Source organism: Ictalurus furcatus, chromosome 24 (genome assembly GCF_023375685.1).
Source record: "Ictalurus furcatus strain D&B chromosome 24, Billie_1.0, whole genome shotgun sequence".
NCBI classification, from domain to species: domain Eukaryota; kingdom Metazoa; phylum Chordata; class Actinopteri; order Siluriformes; family Ictaluridae; genus Ictalurus; species Ictalurus furcatus.
This window is the reverse complement of record NC_071278.1, coordinates 8,938,008-8,965,452: the sequence shown is the minus strand read 5'-3', so window position 1 is coordinate 8,965,452 and position 27,445 is coordinate 8,938,008. Positions and strand designations below refer to the sequence as shown.

The 27,445-nt window shown below is 39.8% G+C and overlaps 1 protein-coding gene across 1 annotated transcript; it reads right to left on the bottom strand.

Moving 5' to 3' along the window:
- Nucleotides 1-697: 697 nt before the first annotated feature.
- Nucleotides 698-26,796, bottom strand: slc30a8 (solute carrier family 30 member 8). Its single transcript, XM_053613074.1, has 14 exons — nucleotides 25,673-26,796; nucleotides 18,687-18,816; nucleotides 18,442-18,548; nucleotides 16,855-16,949; nucleotides 16,627-16,753; nucleotides 15,777-15,952; nucleotides 12,833-12,983; nucleotides 3,448-3,594; nucleotides 3,164-3,310; nucleotides 2,934-3,087; nucleotides 2,577-2,829; nucleotides 2,368-2,473; nucleotides 1,968-2,102; nucleotides 698-1,144 (listed from the first exon to the last, which is right to left on the bottom strand). The coding sequence occupies exons 1-14, from the start codon at nucleotides 25,821-25,823 to the stop codon at nucleotides 999-1,001; spliced, it is 2,025 nt and encodes a 674-aa protein (XP_053469049.1). The 5' UTR covers nucleotides 25,824-26,796; the 3' UTR covers nucleotides 698-998.
- Between the last annotated feature and the right edge of the window lie 649 nt (nucleotides 26,797-27,445).

Below are 27,445 nucleotides of genomic sequence, written 5' to 3'. Positions count from 1 at the left end.
GCTTATTCATCTTATTATTAGTAGTAGTAGTAGTAGTAGTATTTGTTGTTGTTGTAGTAATAGTCATAGTAATAGTAGTAGTGAGGGTAGTAATAGTAGTCGTAATAGTAGTAGTAGTAGTAGTAATAGCAGTAGTGGTAGTTGTTGAAGTAACAGTCATAGTAATAGTAGTAGTGAGGGTAGTAATAGTAGTCGTAATAGTAGTAGTAGTAGTAGTAATAGCAGTAGTGGTAGTTGAAGTAACAGTCATAGTAATAGTAGTAGTGAGGGTAGTAATAGTAGTAGTAATAGCAGTAGTGGTAGTTGTAGTACTACTTCTGGAACCTAATAGAGTTATTAGAGCTATATATCAGTGTCACACACAGCGGCTAGTCAGAGAGAAGTGCTAGCATTAAACCATGAGTAATGTGAGTGAAAACATATTGACATGCTCTGTTTGTGTTACTCTGCAACATTTCTGGGAAAATGCTATACCTCTTGTACAATTTCTGCTCTTTTTAATTGACACAGTGAATAATCAACACAACATAACATATAAAGGCATTTTGTGACAAGAATATTGCATGTAAAGATGTTTCACACGATCAAAAGTCATTTGTACGTTATCTGAATAAAATGCATTTCATTTTCTTAAAACGTTCATATATATATATATATATATATATATATATATATATATATATGCTGATATTCTGTTCTAGTGAACAAACAACATTATAACACAAAGTAATTTGAGTGCAGTACAAATAAAAAATACACAGAAACCTTTAAGTAGGTTTAGTAGTCACCTTACTAATTTCCTCTTTCAACCCCATGTGACTTCACGTCAATCCTCTCCCCACGGGTAAAACTAACCAAACAACAGAGAGGTCCAAGACTTAGTAGTACGCATTGAAATACTGCATTACAGTAAGACTTTCATTTAGGTCCTTGACATTAATACTGTTGTCTTGGCCTGCTTATTGGGGTTGTGGGGAAGTTGTGTGGATGTGGAGGCGTCAGTGTTTGGGGTCCTGACAAAGGCTGCAGTCCGGTCTCTGGTCGGATTGCTGCTCCAGCTGGATGGTGACCGAGTGGAAGCTGTATGTGGTGAAGCAGGACTGGGTCATCTCTCTGAGCACCAGCTGTGGCTCTGAAGAGTCATCTGAGAAGACAGTGATTATTACTTTAACTTATTGGGAATGGTGACACAAGTCAGTGTGTACCAGTTTATTCATGTACACATATTCTATATGGCGTAAAGTTTGTGGACAAAGTTCTGGAAATGTATCAATCATTGGTTATTTTAAAGAAAATTCCCAAACTCTGAAGATCCATCTGAGCATCTGTTAGATCTGAACAAACATCTGAGCGCCATTAAAAAAAAAAAACCCTGACAGAATACGGCACAACTGTGACTCTGCTTATAGGAGACCATCCACTAAAGGTTACCAAAACTCTGAAGGAACTAAAGAGATCCATATCTCAGATGGCAGAAGCTGTTCACAGGACAATCCTAGCCCAGACAATCCACATAGGTGGGCCTTATGTAAGAGTGGTGAGAAGAAAAAAAAATTATTGAAAAAAAAAATCTATATGAAATCATTCAAAGTTTGCTCAAATTTGGAGTTTGAGCAAACGTGGAAAAATATTCCCTTGTCTGATGAGGACACAATAAAACTGTTTGGCTATTTGATGTTAAACCTTTCACTGAAACCAGCGCCGCTCATCACCTGGAAAACACCATCATGTTCATCGCATCATGTTTGAAAATAACAGGCAAAGATTAGGGCATGTCTAATTAGGGCATGACAGAATAAAGGCTTAATTGTAACACTTTATAACCTGGTGCATTAATACAAAGTCAATTATCGTGGTGCATTCACAGGTATACATGTATCAAGGATTTTAACCTTGATCTGATTTTACTTGGAAAACGTAATGCTTCTGTGTAAAAAAAAAAAAAAAAAAGCTACTGTATTTCTCACCTATAGCCACGTGCGCAGAGAGAACAGCCTGGTTCATGGTCAGAGCCCAGATGTGGAGGTTGTGCACTGCTTTCACACCCTTAATAGAGAGCAGCCTCTCTCTCACCTCCATATAGTCCACACCTGCCGGTGTGCCTGCATGAGATATACATAAATATCTAAATATATGATGTCTCTCGTATTATAATCACATGTATAATCTTGCTATAACCAAATGTATAATCATATCAGTTATAATAATTAGCACACATGAGAGTGACACAATACACTGAAAAACTGTTCAAATGGACCATGATTATTGTTTACAACTGAAAAGTCCTGTACAAAAATTTCTTCTGAACATCACATTTATTTCCATTTGTAAGTTTATAATCAAGCTCTGATAGCCTCATGGACATACCTTCCATTAAGACCACTAGAATGTCTCTCATGATGGTGATTGTGGTGCCCAGGACAAACAGAGAGAACAGGAAGGTGCAGATAGGATCTGCAATTTTGTACTCTGGCTTCAAGATATAAGGTTATAGGTCCATTAGAAACACATTCCCTATTATTAGGCCTTTTTTTTCTTCAAATTCAAGGCTGAATACGGTTAATATGACCTCTTACCCTGAAGAAGATGATGAGTGCACTAACAAGGACACTGACGCTCTGCAGAAGGTCTCCGATCACATGCACAAAGGCAGCTCTCACACTGGCATTTCCCTGTGTCTTCTTCCTGTGCTCTTGATTTTCTAGACTGTGGTAGTTAGCGCTAGTACGGCTATGATTTTTCTTCTTTCCATGGCTGTGGCCATGACCGGGAGAACTAAGTCCACCATGACTGTGACCATGCCCTGACTGGTACAAGGTGAATGCCATTCTACGTGTGATATAGGAAAAAGGAGTGTTACGGCCCGTTCATTCAACATAAATGAAAAGGTTTTTTTACGCCTATTAGGAGCGGAAGAACGGGAGTCTACGTACATGATGTTGGCTATGACAGCACAGCCAGAGGTGATGAGCATTAAATTGCCCTCAATCTCGAAGTCATCACTGATGAGACGTTCTACTGCCAGGTACACCAACACACCAGTCACCAACCAGATTGTGAAGATAGACAGGAGAGCACCGAGGATCTCTGAGAATACAATAAAATCATTCAGTGGTACAGTAACATTATGATGATGATGATGGTGATGATTATAATAACATACCTGCACGATGCCAGCCATAGTTGAGAGTGTATGTAGCAGGCCTGGATGATAGCCACAGAGAGCACAGGCTAATCAGGAAACTTGTGAAATCCACCAGAAGGTGGGCAGCATCCGTCATCACTGCCAGACTGCCAGCGAAATACCCACCTGTTAACACAACCACCCAAAATGACAAATGATACAGGGCTTAGGGCATAGTGCATAGGATACAGAAGGCTATCAACATTTTCTTCATAGCAAAAAAAGTCTAAATGTCTACAAAATCTAAAAGTCAACAAGCATACCCAAGATTTCTCCCACCATGAAGACCAGACAAACAGCTGAGACAACGTAGAGACGTTTCCTCGCCAGTTTTTTCTCCTGTTCCCTGTCCTCAAGTGCACGGCTGCTGTCATGACAGTGCTTACTGTCCTTCTCTAGATTGGACATACTAGAAATGACAGAGGAACAAACAATAGGTGACACACTATAAAAGATATATACTGTAATAAATATAGTTTGAAGACACACCACCAGGAGAGCCAATGATATCACTCAGGTTAGTCCGTCTATACCACAGTGTTGTTAAATTCTCAAATTCAATTGTTCAGAAAGTATTTATTCAGTAGGATTAACCATCATCTGTCTGTAAGGCGATATTTAGTTAACATTAATGGGAGGAGTCTCAGGTGCAATAGCAATAGTGTAATAGTCAGCAGGTATTCTGCTCTATGAGCTTTCAGGACAGAAGACTTTGCACTTATAACAGCAGATCTCAAACTCAGCAACTGGCCAATGATTAGAATTTTTAGATTATTAATGAACATCATACATTTTAACCATTTATTGTGAAAGTCAAACATCTATGAAGAAGTTAGTTCTCTCTTATTTTCTCTCTATTGAAAAACAAAACAAAAAAAACATTGCTTGTCATGTCCAGAAGAAACCAGAAAGTCCTCTCTGGTGGCAGAAATCTTACTGTTAATAAATGTCAATAACTGAGACTCCTTCCATATATGTTCAGTTAACGTCTCCTTACAGAAGACTGAAGGAGACCTAGTCCTATTTTAATATCCTAGTCATACAACAACTAGATATTTTCATGTGTTAAATATTTTTTTTTTTAAATGTTTCTAATGTTTATTATTAGTCTTAGATTGTGTGGAGCATCTGCCATACATGTTCCAGTGGATGACTTGTGATTTTAGAAATGATAACGTATTAATACAGGGTGCATTAATAAAAACATATCATTTGCCTTTGAGAGTCAACTACTGTCAGAGCCGTGCTGTTAGACAAAATTAATCAACACCTTCTATCCAATCAGATTTGACAATTCAACAGCGCTGAAGTATAATGCTTATTTATTCATTTTATAGTCGTGGTTGAGGTCAAAATGACCTCATTTTTTTAAAAAATGTTTCACTAAAAGTGGAACAATGGTGTGATAAAACTTTGCAGTTTTTATGTATACTGACCGCAGGCTTTAAAAAATAAAAGTGCAATGTAAGGTAAATATTCCTTATCCAGTGTTATTGAAAGGATTAGGGTTTATAGAACAGAGAGTCAGATTAGATTAGAGATTACAGATCTGTAAAAAACAAACTTTCTACTGAGATATTAAATGGATTTGTGCCTGTTGGGCATTGCTTATTTATTTATTTATTTATTTTTAGTATCAGCTCGTCAGAAGGAGCCTGGTATTTACAGTGTTTCATAACACTTCATATCTCATCTGAAACTGTAGCTCATGTTATCACATCGCATTAATAAAGCCAGATCTACTTATCTTGATTTATTCATTTATTTTATTAGATTTAGGTTAATGAACCCGATATCAGAATACGAATGTGCTTATAGTTAAATCGGCTCAGTATTTGTGTACTACTTACTATTTCAGCACGTCCAGAGTATTTCACTTAGACTTATACCTCAATTTAATACATTTTTCAATGCCCAATTAGCTTTGCAACTCAATCTGATCTCACGCAGAATTCGTGTAGAGAGATGATAGGATTTCAACATTTTGCAATCGCAGAAATGAACGCAAAATCAAGTAAACTCCACGATATTCGGAGGAGCTTGAAATTTTTCAAAATTACCACAGATTTTCTGCAGATTTGGGCCAAGATGCGTCATGTGACGTCATTACAACGCGCGTTAGCTAAAGCCCTCTTCGATTCATGTGCGTCGAACATGAGTACAGCTAAAAGGTGTCATTTACCAACAAACATCACTGCGAAAGACAGTACAAAAACAATTTCGTGCAACTGTGATTTTGCTAATTCAAGTAGTTTTCCACAAAAAAAGCAGAAAAAATTCCGCAAATTGCATCGCAGTTTTTTTTTTTTAAAGCCGCAGCAAAATCAAGCATTTTTGGCGGCAACAATCACAAAAATCCCGTACAGACTGTTATACACATGGAAGTAAGAAAATATAATCTTATAAATCCCTGATGTTTAATTGTTAATGTTTATGCATCCCTGATGTTTAATTGCCCAGGACATTTTGACCTCAAATGTAGGCAAGAAAATCATATTTGTCGTTGATTATTAGTGATCATTTACTTTTGTAGTAGTGATGGAGATGTTTTTGAGAAAAAGGATGGATGGGTGGAATGTGGAGCTTCACAGAGCTTCACATTTTCAGAATAATCACCACCACCACCACCACCACCACCATCCACACGACCCGTATCTCTCTGTCTGTCTCTCTCGGGCTGGAGAGGTGTGAAAATATCCTATAAAAATAGGCCTATTTGACACATAGCAGGTTTTAGTCCCAAAAAACGGCTACTCCGTCTGCCTTGATTGTGAAAAGTGAAAAGTGAGCTCAGGTCAAGGATAATAAACAGCTCCAAATTCCAACACACACACTCTTAACAAAAAAAGAGGACATGCCATTAAGATGGTGTTGATGGTGTGGGGTTTTTTTTTTAAGGACTTTTTCAGGTTGTCTCATCAGTGCCACAATTAACCGTGTTGGAGAGGTTAACGTTAAGTTCTACAAAAACCAAGCAAAATTGAAGTCCAATCTGAGCTAAATTCTAAGTTCACATACAACTAAATGAATATCTTCTTCTCAAAAAGGGGGATCAGGTCAGGATTATACAAGTGATTTCTGATTAAATGGAATTAAGGATATTTTTTTAGGAGTAGGACTTGAACATGCTGGCATAAATACTTTGTGTGTGTGTGTGTGTGTGTGTGTGTGTGTGTGTGTGTGTGGACTTAACCTAACACATGACTAGCTGCTCTCTTCCCTGGGGTGATGGGGTTTTGAAATTTGCACACTGCTAAATAAAGGCTCGTGTGTAAAAGCCTGAAGCCCCTGACCCTCCTCCCCAATTACTTTAGACAATGAAATACATACTTTAGGTTAATTCACCAAATAAACCAAAGAATCAGGATACAAACTAAAACACAAGAGGACCTGCGTTGAATTAGTTGGGTTTCATCCTGAACAGTGAGACTGTCTGCATGCGGTGTGTACTTTACCTTCCCTGTGTTACAGTGTATAACTTGGCAGCCTTGTCCATGATTAACTGCTGGTGTTCCGGATCGTTCTTCTTCAGCATGATTAAGATTGATCAGATTGTAGCCGTGACTCAGATTTAGGTCGAGTTTACTGTCAGATGCGTTTCTCAAGAAAGGAAAACAAACATAAATAATAAATTAATTTAAAAAAACTTCTTTTTTTTCGTCTGCTGTTGCGAAGAGCATGCGGCGTGTGTGTGAGTGTGTGTGCTCCGTTTGTAACATCCTCAGTTATTGGGAGTGTGTAAATGCTGTGTGAAGCCGTGTGAATGTGTGAACCGTGTGCAAATAATCAGGGTGCTCTCAGCACCACTGCAGTGTCACTGTGCGGGGTGAAAAAACTGTCCCAGTGCAAAACACCCCACCTGATCTGATCACACACACACATTCACATACACACTGCCTGCAAAACACCCCACCTGATCTGATCACACACACACACACATTCACATACACACTGCCTGCAAAACACCCCACCTGATCTGATCACACACACACACACATTCACATACACACTGCCTGCAAAACACCCCACCTGATCACACACACACACACACACACACACACATTCACATACATACTGCCTGCAAAACACCCCACCTGATCTGATCACTCACACACACATTCACACACACGTACACAATGCCTGCAAATCACCCCACTTGATCTGATCACTCACACACACACACACTGCCCGCAAAACACACCACCTGATCTAATCACACCCACGCATTCACACACACATACACACACACATACACACTACCCGCAAAACACCCCACCTGATCTGTTCAAATACACACACACACTGTCCGCGAACACCCCCCACACACGTATGCATATGTGTTGAGTGAAAAGAGTCGGCAAAAACCTAATAAAACTGGCAGAAACTGAATTACATTTATTTCAAGGCTAAACATTACTAAAAGTTCTAAACACCTTCACACAGTTAACATCCATCCAACCATCCAGTTTCCATACCCGCTTATCATACACAGGGTCGCAGGGGAGCCTGGATCCGATCCCAGGGAACTTGGGGCAGAGGACATCGTAGACAGGGTGGCAGTCCATCTCAGGGCACAATCACACACCCATTCACACACTGCAGACAATTTGGAAATGCCAATCAGCAACCATGCCATGGTCTGGGGGAGGAAACCGGAGTACCCGGTGTACCCCTGAACATGCAAACTCCGCACACAGGGCAGAGGTGCGATTCAAACCCCCATATAAAATATCAAGTTTAGCAGTGTTTATTTCTTCCTGTTCAGTTACGTGTTACCAGTTCACTCTCAGCCCTATTGTCACTAACTTCACTCCTGACTAGGCTGCAGACATGCGCCTCAAACATATCTCTCTCTGTTGTCACCTCTTACAGACCCAGAAACTCTCATCCATAAATCAGAGGCCAAACTACCAGTAACCTCATCAATCCTCCTCTGTTGTCTCAAACAGCTGTGGTAGGTGGGCTCTGGAATTGCCAGTCTGATTTCATCTCAGCTTTCTGCCATTAACTGAGACCTGGAAATCTCCACTGGACTCCACTACACTGGCTGCTCTGTCCTCTGCTTAGTTGTTCTCTCACACTCCTCGAGAAACTGTCAGGGGCAGTGGTACAGGTCTGATGTTGTCTCAGAGATGGTCCTTCACACCTCTCTCCCTGTCTCGTCGCAACATCTCATCCTTCAAATTCCATGCAGTTACAGTTTCCTCCCCGATCAACCTTCTCATCATTGTCATCTACCACCATCATGGTCCCCTAGGAGATTTTCTTGAATAAATGGACATGCTCCTCAGTCTTTTCCCTACCGACAGCACCCCTCTTGCTGTCCTTGGAGACCTCAACCTCCCCTCCGACAAGCTCCAGTCCTCTTGCCTTCTCCCTTTTCTACAGTCCTTCTCCTTGACATTCAACAGCTACCCTCCCACACACAAGGGGAAAAAATGTCCTGGACCTGGTCTTCAGCTGCCCCTCTACAGCTACAGACATCAATGCTACCCCACTCCATACCTCCAATCATCACTTGATATCCTTCACCATCACCCTGCCTATCCTGCCTAAAACCAGCTATCAATATTTCTCTCCCACCTGTCAAAACCTCCACTCTATCTCTCCTCCCTACCATTGGAGTTAGCCACAGACACTTTCCTCTCCTTACTTTCTTCATCCAAGGACCTCTTCTGCCCTCTATCTTCTAAACCCAGGAAGATATCTTGCCCTGCTCCTTGGCTATTGGATGTTTTATGCAGCAATCAGAGAGAACTAAGAATAGCAGAGAGAAAGTGGAAGAAATGAATCAGGATACAAACTGATACACAGATCTTGCCTCTTACCACGCTCTCCTGTGAAAATTCTCATCTGAAGTGACTTCTGCTAAGACTACCTTTTACAAGGAATCTGGAATCTGGAATCTTCTGCATAACGTCCTTGCAAGCTCCACAACATCTTTTCTTCACTACTCACCGGCTCCTCCTGCTCCATCCTCCCTGAATGCTGAAGACTGGCAGCTCATCAGCTGAAACTTTATCCCAGCAAAACTGAACTGCTGTTCATCCCAAGTGATTCATCAACTGATTCAGAATGCGCGCAACTGTGCGACTGTGCGACGTCTTTTCAACCTTCAAAGCTCTCCCACACCACCCCATTGCTACGCTCCTGCCACTGGCTTCCTGTAGCTGTCCGCATCAGATTTAAAACACTGATGCTTGCCTACAAAGCCAAAAACGGACCAGCACCCACTTATCTCAAAGCACTTATCACACCTCGCACTGCGCCACGCTCCCTCCAATCCTCTGGCATTGCTCAACTGTCCACCATCTCTCAGGGAACAAGGAAGGCATGCATCAAGACTCTTCTCAGTTCTGGCACCTAGGTGCTGGAATGAACTTCCCCTAGATGTCCAAACAGATGAGTCATTGGCGGTCTTCAAATGATGTCTAAAGACCTACCTCTTGCTAAAATACTTAAATTAGCACATTTAAAAAAAAATTGTCTGTGTCCTTTTGTATATTACCTCCTCAAATGAGTTTTAAGAGTGATGCGATCTTAGTCCGTGACTTAGTGAACCAGTATCAGGATGTATTGATAGAGTCTTCAAAGCACTTCTGTAAATCACTCTGGATAAGGGCTTCTGCTAAATGCCGTGAATGTAAATGTGCATTGCATTGTTTCATAAAATGTATTCAAAGTTATTTAATGAGTGGAGAAATTTGGAGTCCTGTTGGAATACAGGAATTCTCAGAAGTGGGTTAGAAGCTTCAAATATCACAGACAGCAATGCATCCTTGCCTCAGTGAAATGGAGACATGATCATTTTCTGATGAAAAAGGACCACATGGGATCAGTGCTACATCTAAGAGCCAGTCACCACACACTAGGGATGTAACCGAACATTGATTTTATTCTGAACGAACAGATCTGACAATGATAATCTGATCAAATACACATACAAATAGGACACATACTATTTGTTTTTTAAGAAAGCCTGCCAGAAAGGTTCACAGGGCATCTGGTTGAGATTGGATCCTGCAGGATGCAACAAAAAAAGTTGCACTAGCAGGAGGTTTTTACGTTCTTGCTGGCACGAGTGAGCAATCAAAGATCAGTATTGATTTATTAGTAACTACCTGATCAGCTCTGTTCCCTCTAAGCAGCTGGCATGTGCAGTCACACTTCTGATGATGCTCCCATGCAGACAAAAATAAAATTTGTGTTGAACACAGACACAAAAACATGTATAAGTTAGCCAAATGGCGTAACTGCCAGATGATTGCAGTGCAGTTTGGACCATCTACAAGTATACTTGACACTTGGCAATAACAGCACTGCATTTTTCATTTTTCAAAGTCAAAACAGAAACACTTCAAAACATAGACAGTGCCGCTACCACAAATAACGCTGCCTTGCTGTGAGCTTAACAAGCCATGTTGATTGTTCAACACCACTGTTGTTAGCACAGCGGCACTGCAGAGAAATGTCTTTCCAGACTAGGTGGGTCAGTTCCTCATAACATACACCATACTTATTTAATATGTGATCTACAATCACTTAAGTAACAAGCATTTCCCCAGCTTTTGTTCAGGTGCATGGCTTCCTTGCTCTTTATGCTAGGGATATAAGAAAAAATTTGATTCTTTGTACAATTTTTTTAAAATTTAATTTTCCCTGGTAAGCAGAACAAAATATGCATTTAGTTAGAAGTCAGTGACAAGTGATTCACCATTTTGAGGATGTAAATGGTAGAAAAAAGCAAATAAAAGATGCATTTAAACGGTTGGGGGCGACACAGTGGCTTTGTGGTTAGCACATTTGCCTTTGCCCTGTATGCACGCAGTTAGCATGTTCTCCTCGTGCTTTGGGGATTTCCTCTGGGTACTCCGGTATCCTCCCCAAGTCCAAAAACATGCGTTGTAGGCTGATTAGCATTTCTAAATTGTCTGTAGTGTATGAATGGGTGTGTGTGTGCACAATTGTGTCCTGAAATAGGTTGGTACCCCATCCAGGCTGTCCCCCGCCTTGTGCCCAAAGTTCCCAGGGATAGGACAGGCTTCCCGTGCCCCCGTGTTGGATAGGCAGTGTGGAAGATGAGTGGATGCATGGATGGTTGTGGGTTGTAATTAAAATATGCAACTGTATCAAGGACATTGCTAAAAGATTATTTTTAATGAGCAGCTCCACAAGTCTTTTTTTTTTCTCCACATCTTCTCAACCTTTCTTTATTTCGTTCAGGAATCCAAACATTTTTAGAAGGTTTCATGATAAAATGCACAGTGGCAAATAAGTTATAAATTGTGATTACACACACACACACACACACAAAATCTTTTTGACTGTTTTGCAGATCCAGTTGATGAACAAAGGATTGATTATACAGTAAACACGCACACCAGATGAATGCTTCAGTCAACAAGCTCCTGGTTTTATAAAAAAAACAAAACAACCCACCACACATTTTAGAGCCATTTCCATTAAGTCAAAAATCTTTGGGGTGCGTCTAACAGAAAGCAAACGGCCCTTTGGGTAAGGATATTGAATTTAGACGAACAATTAACATATTGTTCTGAATTTAGCAATTGATCATTGATGAATGGAATCGAAACAAACGGAATGGAAGAACAGACCTTTTCTTAGATGCATAAAAAAATTATTGTGACTGTCACATTACATTATGATCACAGTAAAATTACTCAAATGGTTAAAATAACCATATTGCATGGTTTTCATGCATCGTTAGAGCAATAATGCTAAACTGAGCACTGAACTTAAAAATGCAACCATCCCCTGCAGTATTTTAGGAGAAACTATCAACTACAGCACTTCCTTCTCTCTTTCAGACCTGGACATGCAATATTTCAACATTTCTATAATAAAATACTGCAGTTGATTTTAATATAAGATACTGCAATGAAGATTTGTTTTCCACAAGCTAGATCTATGCTCCAGTGAATTCACTAAAATTCACTACATACATACACATATATACACATATATATATATATATATATATACACACACACACACACACACACACACACACACACACACACACACACACACACAGACATACAAAAATAGTATCACAGCAAATCTCAAGTACTAGTGAGCAGTTCTAGCAGTTGGCGATTTGAAAAGCATAAGAGGAATCTGCTGGATATAGTACAGGTGTAGCTCAAAACAGAACACAAATGGTTTGACTTCAATATGAGCAAATTAGTTAAAGCTAGCAGGGAATAGTAAAACAAACATGTCTGACTAACAACATCCACCGTGACCGAGAGGTTAAAATACGTGACGTCAATACCAAACTGATGGTATGCCACTGAATGAAGTGGCGAGTTTTCTGTTGTGCAAAGCCTCTACTCAAGGCTGAATGACAAAGGTGGCAAAGTACCAGTGAGCTTTTAAAACATGGCTAATGTAACATTTGCAAAAAAAAAAAACAAAAAAAAAACAAAAAAAAACAAAACAAAAAAAAAAAACATACTGAGTCAAGGCTTCAAAGAGGTTAAGCCACTCATTGAAACCCTATTTCTATTTCAGGACACATCCACATACTGATAGAATGATGGGTAATGGACAACAAAATCAAGTGTTGGGAACAAGCTCAAGACTAAGATACAAAAAAAAAAAAAAGAGGGCTCAGCAGTCCAGCTCAATCAGAAGGGCTATAGAGATCACCAGAGGAGGGCAGGCGTACATGGCCACCTGTTACGTTAGGAAGCCGAGAAAGATCTGGGAGGCCGTTGAGGCGAGATCGGAGCTCTTTCCGTACCTGGGTAACTCGCGCCAGCTTGCGCTTGTACTCCTAAAATACACACAACAAACATGACCATTAGGGACTACAGATGTAGTACTCACGTCAAATACCCAACATAGTAAATGAGATTTATAGCACACAACTGTCTCTCTTTCAGCTCAGCGAGGTCATCTCGCCATGTAATGAATGACACAGCCTTGCAGACTAACTCACTTTTTTTTTTTAATTCCTTTTTTGGTTTTTATGTTAATTTTTTAACATCCCTAAATGTGACATTAAGTTGTATTTAATTTAACGTTATGGTATCAGTGTTATTTATTATGGTATTTTTATTACTTATTATACGCACGGCGGCGTTTGAAGATTTTGGGACAGTTTGCATACTAACAGTCAAACCAAATGCACCTCAGTGTCAATTTTTTTTTGCCCAATGTTTGCATGTTAGTAGTTTATTAATAAAGTTTGTCAAGTACCTTTTTTCTTATTTTTAAGACATTTTATTTTTACATTTAAGTATCTAAACACTTTATACACACACTAACAGATGAATTAATATCCAATTTAATATTTCAGCGGTGGAATGTCGCCCGTTTACAATAAAATCCATAAAACACTTCAGAAATTCAGTTAAACAATTAAACAATCAGCATATAAAAGTTCTGATGCTGCTAGATTAAAACACAAACCTAAAAAAGGCTAATTAACCATCCATGAAAAAGCACTGAAAGTGTTTATGAAATACTGAAGAATAAACTGGCTGATTCTACGCTTTGTGCTGCACATCATTGCTGTGTTTTAGTCTGTATTTTGATCACTGTACTACTCAACCAACTTTACACTCTCAAAGTGAACCAAAAAAAATTAAATATCCTCACACTGCTTATGAAAAGTTGAATTTCTACTGAAGTCATGAAAAATGCAAACTAACATACATATATGTTTAATAAACTAAACTATAATGATCAAGCAATGTTTTAATATTAACTTCATGAGCATGTATATGTTAAACCCATCTCCAAAATTAAAGGCATAAATAAATAGCACACTCCAAAACTGTGTATTTATTTTCATCCTTTATTGGATGAAGGATGAAGACAATACGCCGAGACCTGCTGAAACCTGCTGAGAGCTGAGGGCAAATGTTGGAGAGTTAATCACATATTAATACATCTCATTAATCTTTATTTGAAATTATACTTACCACCAGAGGTTACAGTGGACTTTGGAAGGTGCTGGAACTATTTCAATCAAATCTCACAGCACGCACAGAAAATAACCAAACTCTTACAAAATTTTAATTCTCACACCAGCACAACCAGCTCAGCGCCCGTGCCACAGGGGAGCACCGAGACGGGAATATTGATTGGGGTAACGGACAGCAAATTAACCATAATAACAGATTACTGTTCGTGTTCGTTTAGCAGATTTCAATTAATTCACTTAACTAGTAGTCTTAGCGTATATTGCACTGAATTTGCGTTCACGAGATCAGATTTCACCATGGATTAAGTAGCTAGCTAACCAAATCTCTAAGCCAACGAAATCTAGCTACATTTACACATAATTTGATTAACAAATTCGGACAAAATGAGGACTTAAAATTCATGTGAACATGAACATTTAGATGAACATGGCCAGTTAACTCACCAGCACTATTAAAATCTGTTGAGTCATTTTTAACATTTACATTCCTGCCTATCACTAGCTATCTTTACTTTTTTTTTTTTGCTATTTAAAAGTTTAAACTAATACAATGGAAAAAACACAGCTTGCTTAACCTGATAAATGATAAAACAGCCAGCGCTACGGTCACACACACTGTACGCTAGAGCTGCAACAACTAATCGATAAAATCTATATAACTGACTCAATTATAAAAATAAACAGTTGTGTTAATGTAAAGTTTTTGTCTGAAGTTTATGTTTGTAACTGTTTGTGGATTCTATTTGAAATAAATGAAAAAATTATATTGTAATTTTGTCCCCTTCATCTGATTAATCAACAAAATCATCGGCCGATGAATCGATTATGAAAGCAGTCGTTAGTTGCAACCCTACTGGACGCTTAGATGTGCTGCATATTTTCTCTCTCAATCAGCGCACTGTATAATCGGCATTTTAGATTTAGCAAACGAATGTCTGTATGATGATTAATCAACATACAGACATATAGCTAACACTTGTATATACAGTATAACTCATTTCAAGGTTTTACTTTGTTTATTTCTGATGCTGTGGGCAACCATGTTGATCTGATGTCACTCCATAAACGGGGAAGGAACTCGGATTTGGGAAGAATACCCCAAGTTGACTTCTCTGTTGTGGTTGCATTTCATGTCACAAAAGACATGAGCCCCATTTACTCTGTCGAGAAATAAGGGTTCACTAAGTTGTGCAAAAATAGTAACAGTGCCATCTATAGCAAATAGGGCAAATGATAAAAAAAAAAATCTGTTATTTAAAAGAACCATTGTTTGCACGATTTGCTGTTTTTGCACTTCTAAATTTTCCAAAGTCCAATAAAAAAATAAAAAATTATGATTAAATTGCATAATTTTTCAACTACATTATGTAAGAACAACAACAAAAAAAAAATGTAATTGAGAATCATTCATCAATCAAAATTGAAAAAAAAAACCCCTTCAAACTAGGGTTGAGCGAAATAGCCCTAGTTGAAAGTTTTCTGCATGTTCATGCATGAGTTAGTGCTGCCCTCTAGTGGACAAGAAAAAGCCAACCTTATGGAAAAACAATTCACAAGTAAAAATAACCAGAGGTTGCTAAGATGTGAATGTCTAACATTATGGGAAAGCAGGGAAAGAGAAATGGGGAGTTTACGCACTTCTAGTTTCTGTTCATTCTTGGCCAGGCCATCCCGCTGGCTCTGCAGAAAAAGTGCAAGCAGCCGAGTGAGCTGCCGTCGGTCATCGATCTCGGCCGCCAGGCGCCCACTGTAATCTGCTAACAGCATGCAGGTCTCCTCTACCAGTCTGGATAAGCGTTCTCCTGACTCCTTATCTGAGGAAAACACACAGACTGGGCTGAACCAACCTATTAGGTGTAATCAGGCAAAATGTAGCTCACTTCCCAATATAGAATAGGGTGTGCAAAGAAATAAGGACATGTCACACAAGATAGGGGTCAGCATCTACAAAATCCAGAGGTGCCAACATTGCTAACAAAAGAAAAGAAATTTTGAGACAATGAAGGGTTAATCTTTTGTTCTTGTTGTTTCCAGATGTGCACCAAGTAGCAGAAAAAGTTCATTATGGCCACTAATTTAATGGGGAGCTCTTACATTTTTTTTAACCAGCAAAAGAGACCCAAGTCCCACCCACTTGTTTTCTATTGGCTCACAAGACCAGGGCTCATGAATTCACAAGTCAAACTGAACAGAAAATAAAGTGAAAGTAACCACTACCAGAAGAAAATGCGCATCATTAACACCAAGTGTCCTTTCCCTCTTCAGTAAATTGTGTTTTTTTTTGTTGTTGTTTGTTTTTGGTCTGACCAAAAGGTGAAAATGCATAACAGCACAGTTTACAGGTGTCTCCCACATCGCTGTAACAAAGAGTCAAACCCTTAAAAGCTACGGCTAAACTGTAGATGCTGGCACCTCTGAAAAAGTGTTAACTTCAGCTCTCTCTCACACACACACACACACACACACACACACACACACACACACACACCTGTGATTCTGTGCAGCAGGGACGAGTCCTGCACCTCTGGGGGTAAAGCAGAGATCCTCTGTCGTAGGGCGGAGTCACTTGAGGCTGCATTCTCCAACTCCTGTAGTGCTCGGATCAAATCCGCTGTCTGAAATAGACCAGGTGGTTATGAGTCAGAATCGCACGGACATCATCTGTTGTGCAATGTTAGACTACAGATGCACCAAAAGATGTTTTTCCACATGGTACCTGAGGTGGATTTGCTGGAGAGCTCTGGGAGGCAAAGTCATCATCTTTCACTTTAATCTCCTCATAAGGTCGCTTCTTGGCCTTCTTTTCTCCATCTAGAAGTTGTGGTTTAAATAAATAAATACACACACACACACACACACACACACACACACACACACACACACACAGAGAGATAGATATAGAGAGAGAGAGAGAGAGAGAGAGAGGTGTAGAACACAACCTTTCATTGAAATTTTATATATATATATATATATATTTTTTTTTCCCGATGAAAGGCCATGTTCTAAACTTCCCTTTTAACATACTGCCATATTTTCCAGACTATAATAACAAGCACACCTAAAAAAAAAAATGCCACTCGTGCTATTCCAGCAGTTAGAGGAATTTGCCCACTTGTTATTGTTTTCATGGTAGTGATCGTTGTCCATATATGAAGTGAGATGCTTCAGTATCCATCACAGTACACCAAATTGTAGCTAAACTGAAAAACTACTTTCTAACCACAGTGTTGGTACATGCAGATACAAGACGTACTTAGAAACATACAGAACATACAGGGCGGCTGTGGCTCAGGTGGTAGAGCGGGTTGTCCACTAATCGTAGGGTTGGCGGTTTGATTCCCGACCCACATGAGACTCCACATGACAAAGTGTCGTTGAGCAAGACACTGAACCCCAAGTTGCTCCCGATGGCAAGTTAGCGCCTTGCACGGCAGCTCTACTACCATTGGTGTGTGAGTGTGGGTGAATGAAACACAGCATAAAGCGCTTTGGATAACAGCGCTATATAAGTGCGCCATTTACCATTTATTTGGTCCTTCAGTACTGCACTTTTAAACAAGGAGTATTTAACTACCAGCAATGTGTAGATAAATAAGCATTATCCCACTTATTCACTGCGGTTTCCAGTTGTTAGTGTTCAGTGTGTTCAGTGACACCAGACAGACAGAACACATTTGTTTGTCAAAGCTAAAGTCATGCAAAGTAGTGATATTACCTCACTGGCTTCGACTGGCACACAGATAATAGACGGACAATAAATATTGCAAATTGTCCACCCATCTATTTTCTATACCACTTGCGGGGAACCTGGAGCCTATCCCAGGGAGCATGGGGCACAAGGCGGGGTACACCGTGGACAGGGTGCCAATCCATTGCACACATTCATACACTATGGACACTTCAGACATGCCAATCAACCTACCATGTCTTTGGACTGGGGGAGGAAACTGGAGTACCCATAGGAAACCCACGCAGCACGAAGAGAACATGCAAACTCTGCACACACAGGGCAGTGGTGGGAATCGAACCCCCGACCCTGGCAGCGTGAGGTGAACGTGCTAACCATTAAACCACTGTACGCTCGACTGCAATTATATTGAAGTTGTTTTGTGTATTTTACATTAAGCCTTTAAACGTGCAGCAGCCCTCGGCAGGTCGTTTATCACTTTCGTACCTTTTTGATCCATAGAAGTTACTCTAAAATACGTTTTAATACGAGTAATCAAAAAATAAGCCGCGTGTTATGATCAGTACATGTACAACAGGAAGAATGGCAGACTGCACAAGTTTGAGATGTACTCACGTAGCACTACCGAGAGTTTGTCCAGGAGGTCACTCTCATACACGGCTCTCTCCTGCCAGATAGACAAAACCCGTTCCAGGTGCTTCTTACAGCCCTCCTCTCCTTCACTACACACAAAGTAGAAATAGGTCAAATCAGTGACTCAGTGGTAGAGACTAAAATTGAATGCATTTTATCCAAACTTAAAATAAAATAAAAAAAAAGACATCCTGTTGCACAAGGGAAATAAGCGGGAGTAAACTCACCTCGAGACATGTTTAAAGGCGTCAACAATAACTGGGGCAAAGTCCTGGGTGAACTCTGGCCCTTTTCTTTTGCTGTTCTGGATGACATCGTTTGCAAGATAAAGGAAGGTCAGTTTACGAGATACCTGAGCTGAAAAAAAACAAAAAAAAGAAAGGGGAAATATAAAGCATACTTCTTCGTAGAACATTATTTGATTTAAGCCTAAAAACTCACCTAAATATATACACAAGAGATTTTCATCACTGTAAAGAAATTGTGAAGTGTCAGGAACACAGGATATATATTTATAAATCATCTATAATTTACAAATCATCTTAATAACACCTTAACATTAAGTTCTTAAACTCCAGGCCTCGTGAGTGGAAACCTTAAGGGAACAGGCTGCTTGTGGAAACGTTACTAAATATAGAGTAGTGGGTTAGCAGTGGATCTCCATGTTGCTGGTGGGTTAAAATCTCTCCGGATTTAATTAACAAAATAGCCACACACACACACACACACACACACACACACACACACACACACACACACACACACACACAACGACGACTCGGAGACAGATGGTTCCAACGTACCTGCTTCAATGCCATCCCACAATACAGTACATATCCTCGCTGACTAAACGAATAGGCTACTGCTGAACTGATGCTAGCCCTGATTAATTAGGAAATATTGCACAGTTCTCCGTTTTCTAGAACAACAAACAATAGTAACCTTACATTTATTTACACTGATTCATTTAGCAGATGTTTTTGTCCAAAGCGATTTACAAATGAGGAAATACAAGCAAAGCGATATATCTAGCAGAGAACAATACAAGTAGTGCTACCATACAAGATCTTTTAATTGAGTTCTAGAGAAGCAAAGTGCACAGAGTAGAGGTGTAAGAGCCAGAGTAAGGTTTTTTTAAAATTTTATTTATTATATTTTTTATGATAATGTGGAGTTGGGGTTTTAGGGGTTAGTTACGTGCTCATGGAAGAGGTGGGTCTTTAGCCGTTTTTGGAAGATCGTGACAGATTCTGTGGTCCGGACTGAGGTTGGAAGTTCACTCCACCACTGAGGGACAGTTAGTTTGAAGGTTCTGGAAAGGGACCTTGAGCCACGCTGAGTAGGCACTACTAAGCGTCGCTCGTTACAGTCACCGAAACTTTCAATGCTTCATTGTTAGTCAATGATGGTTGAAAATTAATTGTCCATAAAAATTCATAATGTCAAAGTGTTTTTCTCCAGTTTCCAGTTCTGACATCTGCATGGCCCTGTAGTCTTCTAGACAGACTGTTTCAAGCGGCTTTAAACAAATCATTAGTCATGTCTTCTAAAGAGACTGCTTAGGGAACTTGAATGTCACAAGGTCACAAGATCACGACAGCAGCGCAGAACCACCTAAAAAGAAAGTAACGAAGAACAAAATGTCATTAGCTATAACTTTCTTATGAGTTGTAATCTGCATTAAAGCTTCCTGACATAGCACAAACCAATTATAATGCATCTTCAGGAGCTTTCCAGGCGGACGGTTCAGTAACCCGGGAGCAGATTTTGCACAGGGGCTATTATTATTATTATTATTTTAATTTATAGTTCAAGTAAGTTTAACAACCAGAAAAAGAATGTACTTCGACTTTCCATGTGTAAACTCACTGGCCACTTTAACAGGAACACCTGCTGATTCATGCGATTACTCAAATCAGCCAATCACATGGAAGCAGTGCAACACATAAAAATCACGCAGATACAGGTCAAGAGCTTCAGTTAACATTTACATCAAACGTCAGAATGGGGGAAAAAACGTGACCTCGTGACTGAAAGTGGCATGGTTGTTGGTGCTAGACAGGGTGAATATTTCAAAAACTGCTGGTCTTGTGAGATTTTCATTCACAACTCTTTTTTTATTATTTTATTTTAAGGTTTACTCAGAATGGTGTGAAAAACAAACAAAAAAATGCCACCTGGTCCTTTTCCACAACAGCCCATGCGCCTCAACGCTGTGTATCCCGAGATGCGTTTCTGCTCACCACGGTTACCGTGGCGTTCCTGTCTGGCCAAACCATTATCACCTGACCTCTCTCATCAACAAGATGTTTCCACATGTAGAACTTCCCCTCAGGATGTTTTTTTATTCTAAAGAAGAAGATCGGCAGTTTCTGAAATACTCAAACCAACGACCATGCCACAATCAGAGTCACTGAGATCACAACTTCCCCCATTCTGATGGTTGATGTGAATATTAACTGAAGCTCTTGACCTGTATCTGCATGATTTTATACACTGTGCTAGCTCATTGGTAATAGACCAAAACTTTGTAAACAAACTTCTCCACACTTCCCTGGCTGCAATTTCTAGTGCTTTTCTTAGACGTTAAAGATATTATCAAATATATCTCAGTGCCTTCAGAGAGCCTCGCGTGCAGTTGAAAATTGTGCTATCTTCTCCTCAAGAAGTGTCATATCTGCTTCCATTGTTAAAATGGCCACAGCTTTCCCAGCTAACAACGATCATTTTGTCTTCCAATTTTCTATCCTCATCCTACATCCGCACAATCATATGTCCTTACACCACGCAGGAGTGGAGAAACGAGTGACCCAGGTGCGCGGAATAAACAGATTTCATGTCCTGGCTCTCCACTTTTAGGTTTAACAACCAGAAAAGGGAAGACAGATGGTTCCACCATATGTTGCTTCATACAGACTTTTGCAAAACAAAAATCTTCAAGGGTGCAACTTCTAAAACATTGTTAAAAGAAAAGAATAATAATAAAAAAAACTCATTTGTTACCCTCAGTCTACAAGAATGCACTCATCTATTACAGCTACCACTTTCCAGTCAGTTGGTTTCTGGGTAACGAAAACATGGGCCTGGGCAGAACACTTGAGCTTTCACCTGCCTGGTAGGCTAGACAATAGATTTCCCATTCCTACACCCGTGCTTTTGTTTAACTAGCTCAGACAGACAGAGAACCCTCTTTTTTTAAATAAAGTTCACAGTGTATAGAAAGTGGAAGTGTGGGATTTCAAGGCATCTTTATGGCATTACATAGAGGCAGGGCACGTGGGCTCGTGTATTACACATGTCACAGAACACAGACAGATGGTTACATACACATACACTGGTTATCAGCTTTGTATACGTCTAAAAATGCTTCTGAAAGGCTTCCAGGTTAATTAATATAATGTTTGACTTGACAAATGAAATGTTGAAATGTGTCACCCAGGGAAGCAATCTACAAAGTGCAGCTTTTTTGGGGGGTAAAAAAAAAAAAAAGAAGATTGCCAGAAGACTCAGCCTCTCCAAGATACTCTTTTTATACCCAGTCATGTTACTGACCTGCTTCCAGTTAACCTCATTAGTTGTAAAATGTTTCTCCAGCTGTTTCTTTTTAGTAACACTACCAAATCCAGCCTTTTGTTGCCCCAGTCCCAACTTATTCGAGACATGTTACAGCCATCGAATTCAATATTACCTTATTTTTTTCCTTCTACCGTGAATAACATATGGGTTTATGAGATTTGCAAATCATCGCATTCTGTTTTTATTGACATTTTACACAGCGTCCCAACTATTTTGGAACTGGGGTTGTATATCAAACGTCATCACGTCCCCTGTTTTAGACACAAATGAAGCGAGCACAGAATGACGGAGTCGGCTGTTGTTCGGATTACTCTGCAGTAGGAACAGGTCAGACTGGGTGTATCCAAACAGCATCGATATCATGACACTATCAACAACACAAAACATCTCTTAAAGATGTTTTCATGGATTTAAACCATCATTTAAAAGACCTTTCAATATTTAAACCTATTTAAAGTGTGCCATTTACAACGGAGACGTAATTCATCTTTTAATCTGGCTGTTGCTTTATCAGACATACACACACACGCTTCCCCCAACCGCAATTTTCATGTCATGTAGGGTTCTATAATGATCTACTGAGGTTTTAACCTAAATCACCATGTGAGTGGCCTCATAAACAAAAATCACACTAGTTTATATTTAATACACAATAGACATGTGTAATGTATTATTTTCCTGCTTAATTTGTGAGGGAAGGTCAGGTGTAAAGAAATACTGACAGATATCGACTACTCTAAGTATATTAGATAAGTATACCATATAACCTGGATATATGGAGACTGGGAAGCAGACGTTTACCTCACTAGTGTGATTTAAAACCTACAAACCTAATAAATAGTACCAGGCACTGTTTTTGATGGGGCAAAGAGTTCTATAAAATGTAAGCTAACTAATTATCATCATCACTCTTTAATAAACCGCAGCTTTTCTTTAAATCTTTAAATAAAAGAGCCGGGATTTGATTCAGAACGTTGACGCATTTCCTTTTGAATCAGAAAGCCAGTCATGGAGCGTTGAAGTGCTGGAGCGATTGAGATACACCTCACCTCACACCCCCACCCCCTCTACATGGTTTTAGTATCAGGATTTTAAATGATCATGACGTCCCAGTCACTGACTACGTTTACATGGACTGCAGTAATCTATTTATTGACCTTATTCTGAATAAGACAGTATTGTGATTAAGGTGTTTACATGAGTCGCTTTTAGAATATTCCTTTCATGTTCCTGTGTTAAATGTTATAGAACATAGATCGATTAACAGCACACGTCATTACGTCCCCACGCCACGGCGTCCGACGTTCTCTCTAGAATCTCACGTATCGACATACAGTTCTGAGTGTTTCATTTTTAATTTTATGAAAGCTTCAAGTGCAGTTAATTATTTGTCATGCTGTACGTGCAAATAGACGACTGCGTGAAGCTGTGGGCTGCGTCCCAAACCGCATACTTACAGTCTATACAGTAGCCGAGATACATGCATTTCTCCTACTATATACACACACGTGTATTTGGCCTACTATATAGTAGGCAAGTACGTGGTTTCAGACGCAGTCGTGCTCTCTTGTTTGCCGTCAAACGGTTGAGCACTGCCGTGTGTGATCATGCCCTGTCGCAAAATGTGGTGAAAACTCCCACACGACGTTAGTGTGATTAAGGTGTGTACATGTCTGTAAGACACATGGATAATGCGACTAAAACAGGAATACTCCACGTGTTTATTCGATTTGTGTTTACGTCGAGTATGACTTTAATCGGATTAAGGTCATCAATAATCGCTGTTTACATGCTAGTCTCTTAATCAGAGTATCGTCTTAATATTGGATTATTGTTGTCCATGTAAACGTACTGACTGACTACCTGCTGTGCGCTCATGTGGTCTGATTTTTAGTCTGTGACTGATGGTGAAGGTTTTAATATTTTCATGCATGTTTGATGAATCCTGTAAATGTGGAAAAGAAAAAAAAGAAGAAAAAAAAAATACCACAACAAAAAAAATAAAATAAAAACACACCTCCACAAGTTCAAAAAAGCCACAGCAAAATCAAACATTTTTGGCTGCAACAATCACAAAAAACTCTGAAATCCTGTAGAGACTGAATAACACCACTACTATAAGAAAACATTTGGCATGTCATTTCCAAATGGTTGTAGGGAACAGCAAACACTAAAAACAAAACATGACTCCTTACGACACACAGTTTTACTGTTTAACAGCTACTTTTTTGCACTATACCGCCAGTTCTCTTTGCAGAACAGACGATCCTCAATGCCTGCATCTCCTAACCCTCATCTTCCCTCCATATTTTCTCTTCTTATTTCACTGTTTTCTTGTTTCCACACAAAATACTCACAGAGTTGCACGACTGACAGCTCCAACCATGTTTTCCTCAACGAAAGCCGGGGTCACACTGTACGATTTTTGCACGATTTGGTCGTCTGAGACAAACTTTGAGAATCCTAAAAGACTTCTATAATCCAAGGCCAAAACCTGTACGCTTTGATCGCTAGTTTGACATGTTCCCCGACAGCCGATTAACGGCTGTTGCAATTGAATCTTTCCTCTGATTAAATTCTGGCAGAAGATTTGAAGCACAGTCCAGTAGTGTGGCTTCTCCTACTCCGGACGAGTCTTCTTGCTTGCGTGCGTCTGTTTTTCGCATCTTGACTGTCGTGCAACCGAGAGCCTACAGTGCGACATGGCGTACAGCGGGGATCATGCTCATACAGTCTGACAAACAGCTGTAAAGGACTATTAAAAAAAAAAAATCACACCGCGTGCACCCGGCTTAAGGAATGGTTAGAAAAAGGGACTCGTGTACAGGAAGACACACATGTTTACTGCAGAGCAAGACACGCCCCAGGGGCGGGACATATACCAGCTACGCAGCATTTAATTGGACGAACATAATACTAGTACGAGATGACTCATCAAATTATTTTAAGTGTCCCCCCCCCCCCAAAAAAAGTGACAAACTATAAAATTAAAAAGATTGCCAGAAAGTGAAAAAAATTATTGTTTTTTTTTTTTTTTAAGCTAGAATGTCCAGAACACACAAAGAGACAAATACAAAAAGCTTTAAAACCATTTTTGCTTTCAGGGGCACTTTTAAAGCAATAAACTCACTGCTTCTTTATTAGTAAGATAAACTGTTCAATTTAACATCACCTCTCTACAATGAACTGATTTATTTATTTATTTATTTTTATTGCTATCAAACATCACAGTTGGGTTTAACTAGTCTGATCTAGATAAGTCTAACTTTGTACGAAATGGTTCACTTGCCATGAAGATACACTGATAAACACTGGCTCATGTTGTTTTCTACCAAAACACTGCACGTTACCCAGCTAACAGCATTATAAACAATCTAAGGAAGACCCGTATACCTAACTCGACAGGTTAGCTGGTTATTTGTTGAAACACCTTACAGATGTTCTGAATCTGGAGACCTCATTAGGTAGTTATAGTGCTTGTTATTATTTACAACCCGGACACTGATGAATGGCTTCATGCTCTGTGCTAAGCAGCTAGCCAGCTGTGTTGTCATTGTTAGTAAAGTGCACAAACCCAAACCAGCAGCTTCCTGTGTGAAATGTTCGTGCTGTGTGTAAACGTGTGTGGTGTTCTTACCCTTTTTCAGCTCATTATACCAGACTTTGACGATGGTTTTCGAGTGTTTTCTGTGGTGGATTAACCATAGAGACAGGGTCTGTACACTCTGCTGCGAGTTGCTAAGTTCTGCCAATTTTTTCTCCAAAGCCGACTCGGAGAAAACTGACATTTTCTTCTTAAATGACCTTTTGTAGACTTACCTAACGGTAATAAATTTTAATTTTAATTTTAATTTTAATTTAAAAAAAAAAACAAACAAACAAAGCAAGCAAAAACTCGGGAAAATGTGAGCAAGTATCGTTTACAACCTTTAACATCCAACTGCGCATGCGCATTTCTCCACTGTGATCTTAAAGGCGCATGGTGCGCTTATTTATAACGGACGGTGCTAACGGAAATGACGTCAGTACAAGCGCTATATGGTCAAATGTTTGTGGACGCTTGATTATTGCAATCATGTGTTGGCCTTCCTCAGACTTTTACTGCAAAGTTGAAAGCACAGTCACAGCCATGATAATGTACCTGTACACAAAGCATGGTTCATGAAGACACGGCTTGAGAAGATTGGTGTGGATGAACACAAAATGGTGACAGAGTTGCACGATTGATTGCTCCAGACATTTTTTCATCAACTAAGGAATGGTTGGAAAAGGGAATCGTGCACGGGAAGACACACAACCAAGCGCACACCAAAGAACCACGTTTACCTCAGAGCAAGACATGGTTTGAGAAGATTAGTGTGGAAGAACTCGAGTGTCCTGCACAGAGCTCTGACCTCAACCCCACTGAACACCTTTGAGATGAACTGGAACATCGATTGCACCCCAGATCTCCTCACGTAACATCAGTACCTGATCTCTTGTAGCTGAATGATCACAAATCCCCACAGCCACACTCCAAAATCTAGTGGAAAGCCTTCCCAGAAGAGTGGAGGTTTTTATAACAGCAAAGAGGGGTTCCATATTAATGGCCAAGGTTTTGGAATGAGATACTTAACAAGCACGCATGGGTGTGATGGTCAGGTGTATAGTGTATAGTGGTATAGTGTAAAAGTCGCACATGAATGTCCCTGCACACCAGATAGGTTTAAAGCAGTATAGTAACATGATTGGTCTAACACTAGTGCACTGGTTCCCAGCCCTGGTCCTGGAGAACCCACTGTTTTGCACATGTTAATGTTTTCCCTGCTCTAACACACCAACTCAAGTCAGGAAATGTTGTCAATTAGCTGATTAGTTGAACCACATACATTGGAAACAGGGAAAACATTAAAGTGTGCAGGACAGAGGTTACTCCTGGACCAAGGTTGGGAACATGTCAAGGCCATAACCAGGATAAAACATTTTAGTGTCCACATACACCACTATATAGTCCAAAGTTTGTATACACCTGAAAATTACACCCATATGTGCTTTTTAAACATCCCATTCCAGATTTCTGTCTCTCTTTGCTGTTTTAATAACCTCCACTCCTCTAGAATTACTTCAGATTTTAGGAGTGTGGATTTGTGTTCATTCAGCCACAAGAGCATTAGTGAGGTCAGGCACTGATGTCAAGCAAGGAGGCTTGATGCATAATCTGCCTTCCAATTTATCTCAAAGGTGTTTAGTGGGGTTGAGGTCAGGGTTCTGTTCAGGCTGCTTAAGTTCTTCCACTCCAAACTTTACAAAACATTGTGCACAGGGGCATTGTCATGCTGGAACATGATTGGGCCTCTTTTCCTGTCACAACCACTCATGTAGCTTAGTTTCAGTGAACGGAAACTGTAATGCTACAGCATACAAAGAAATT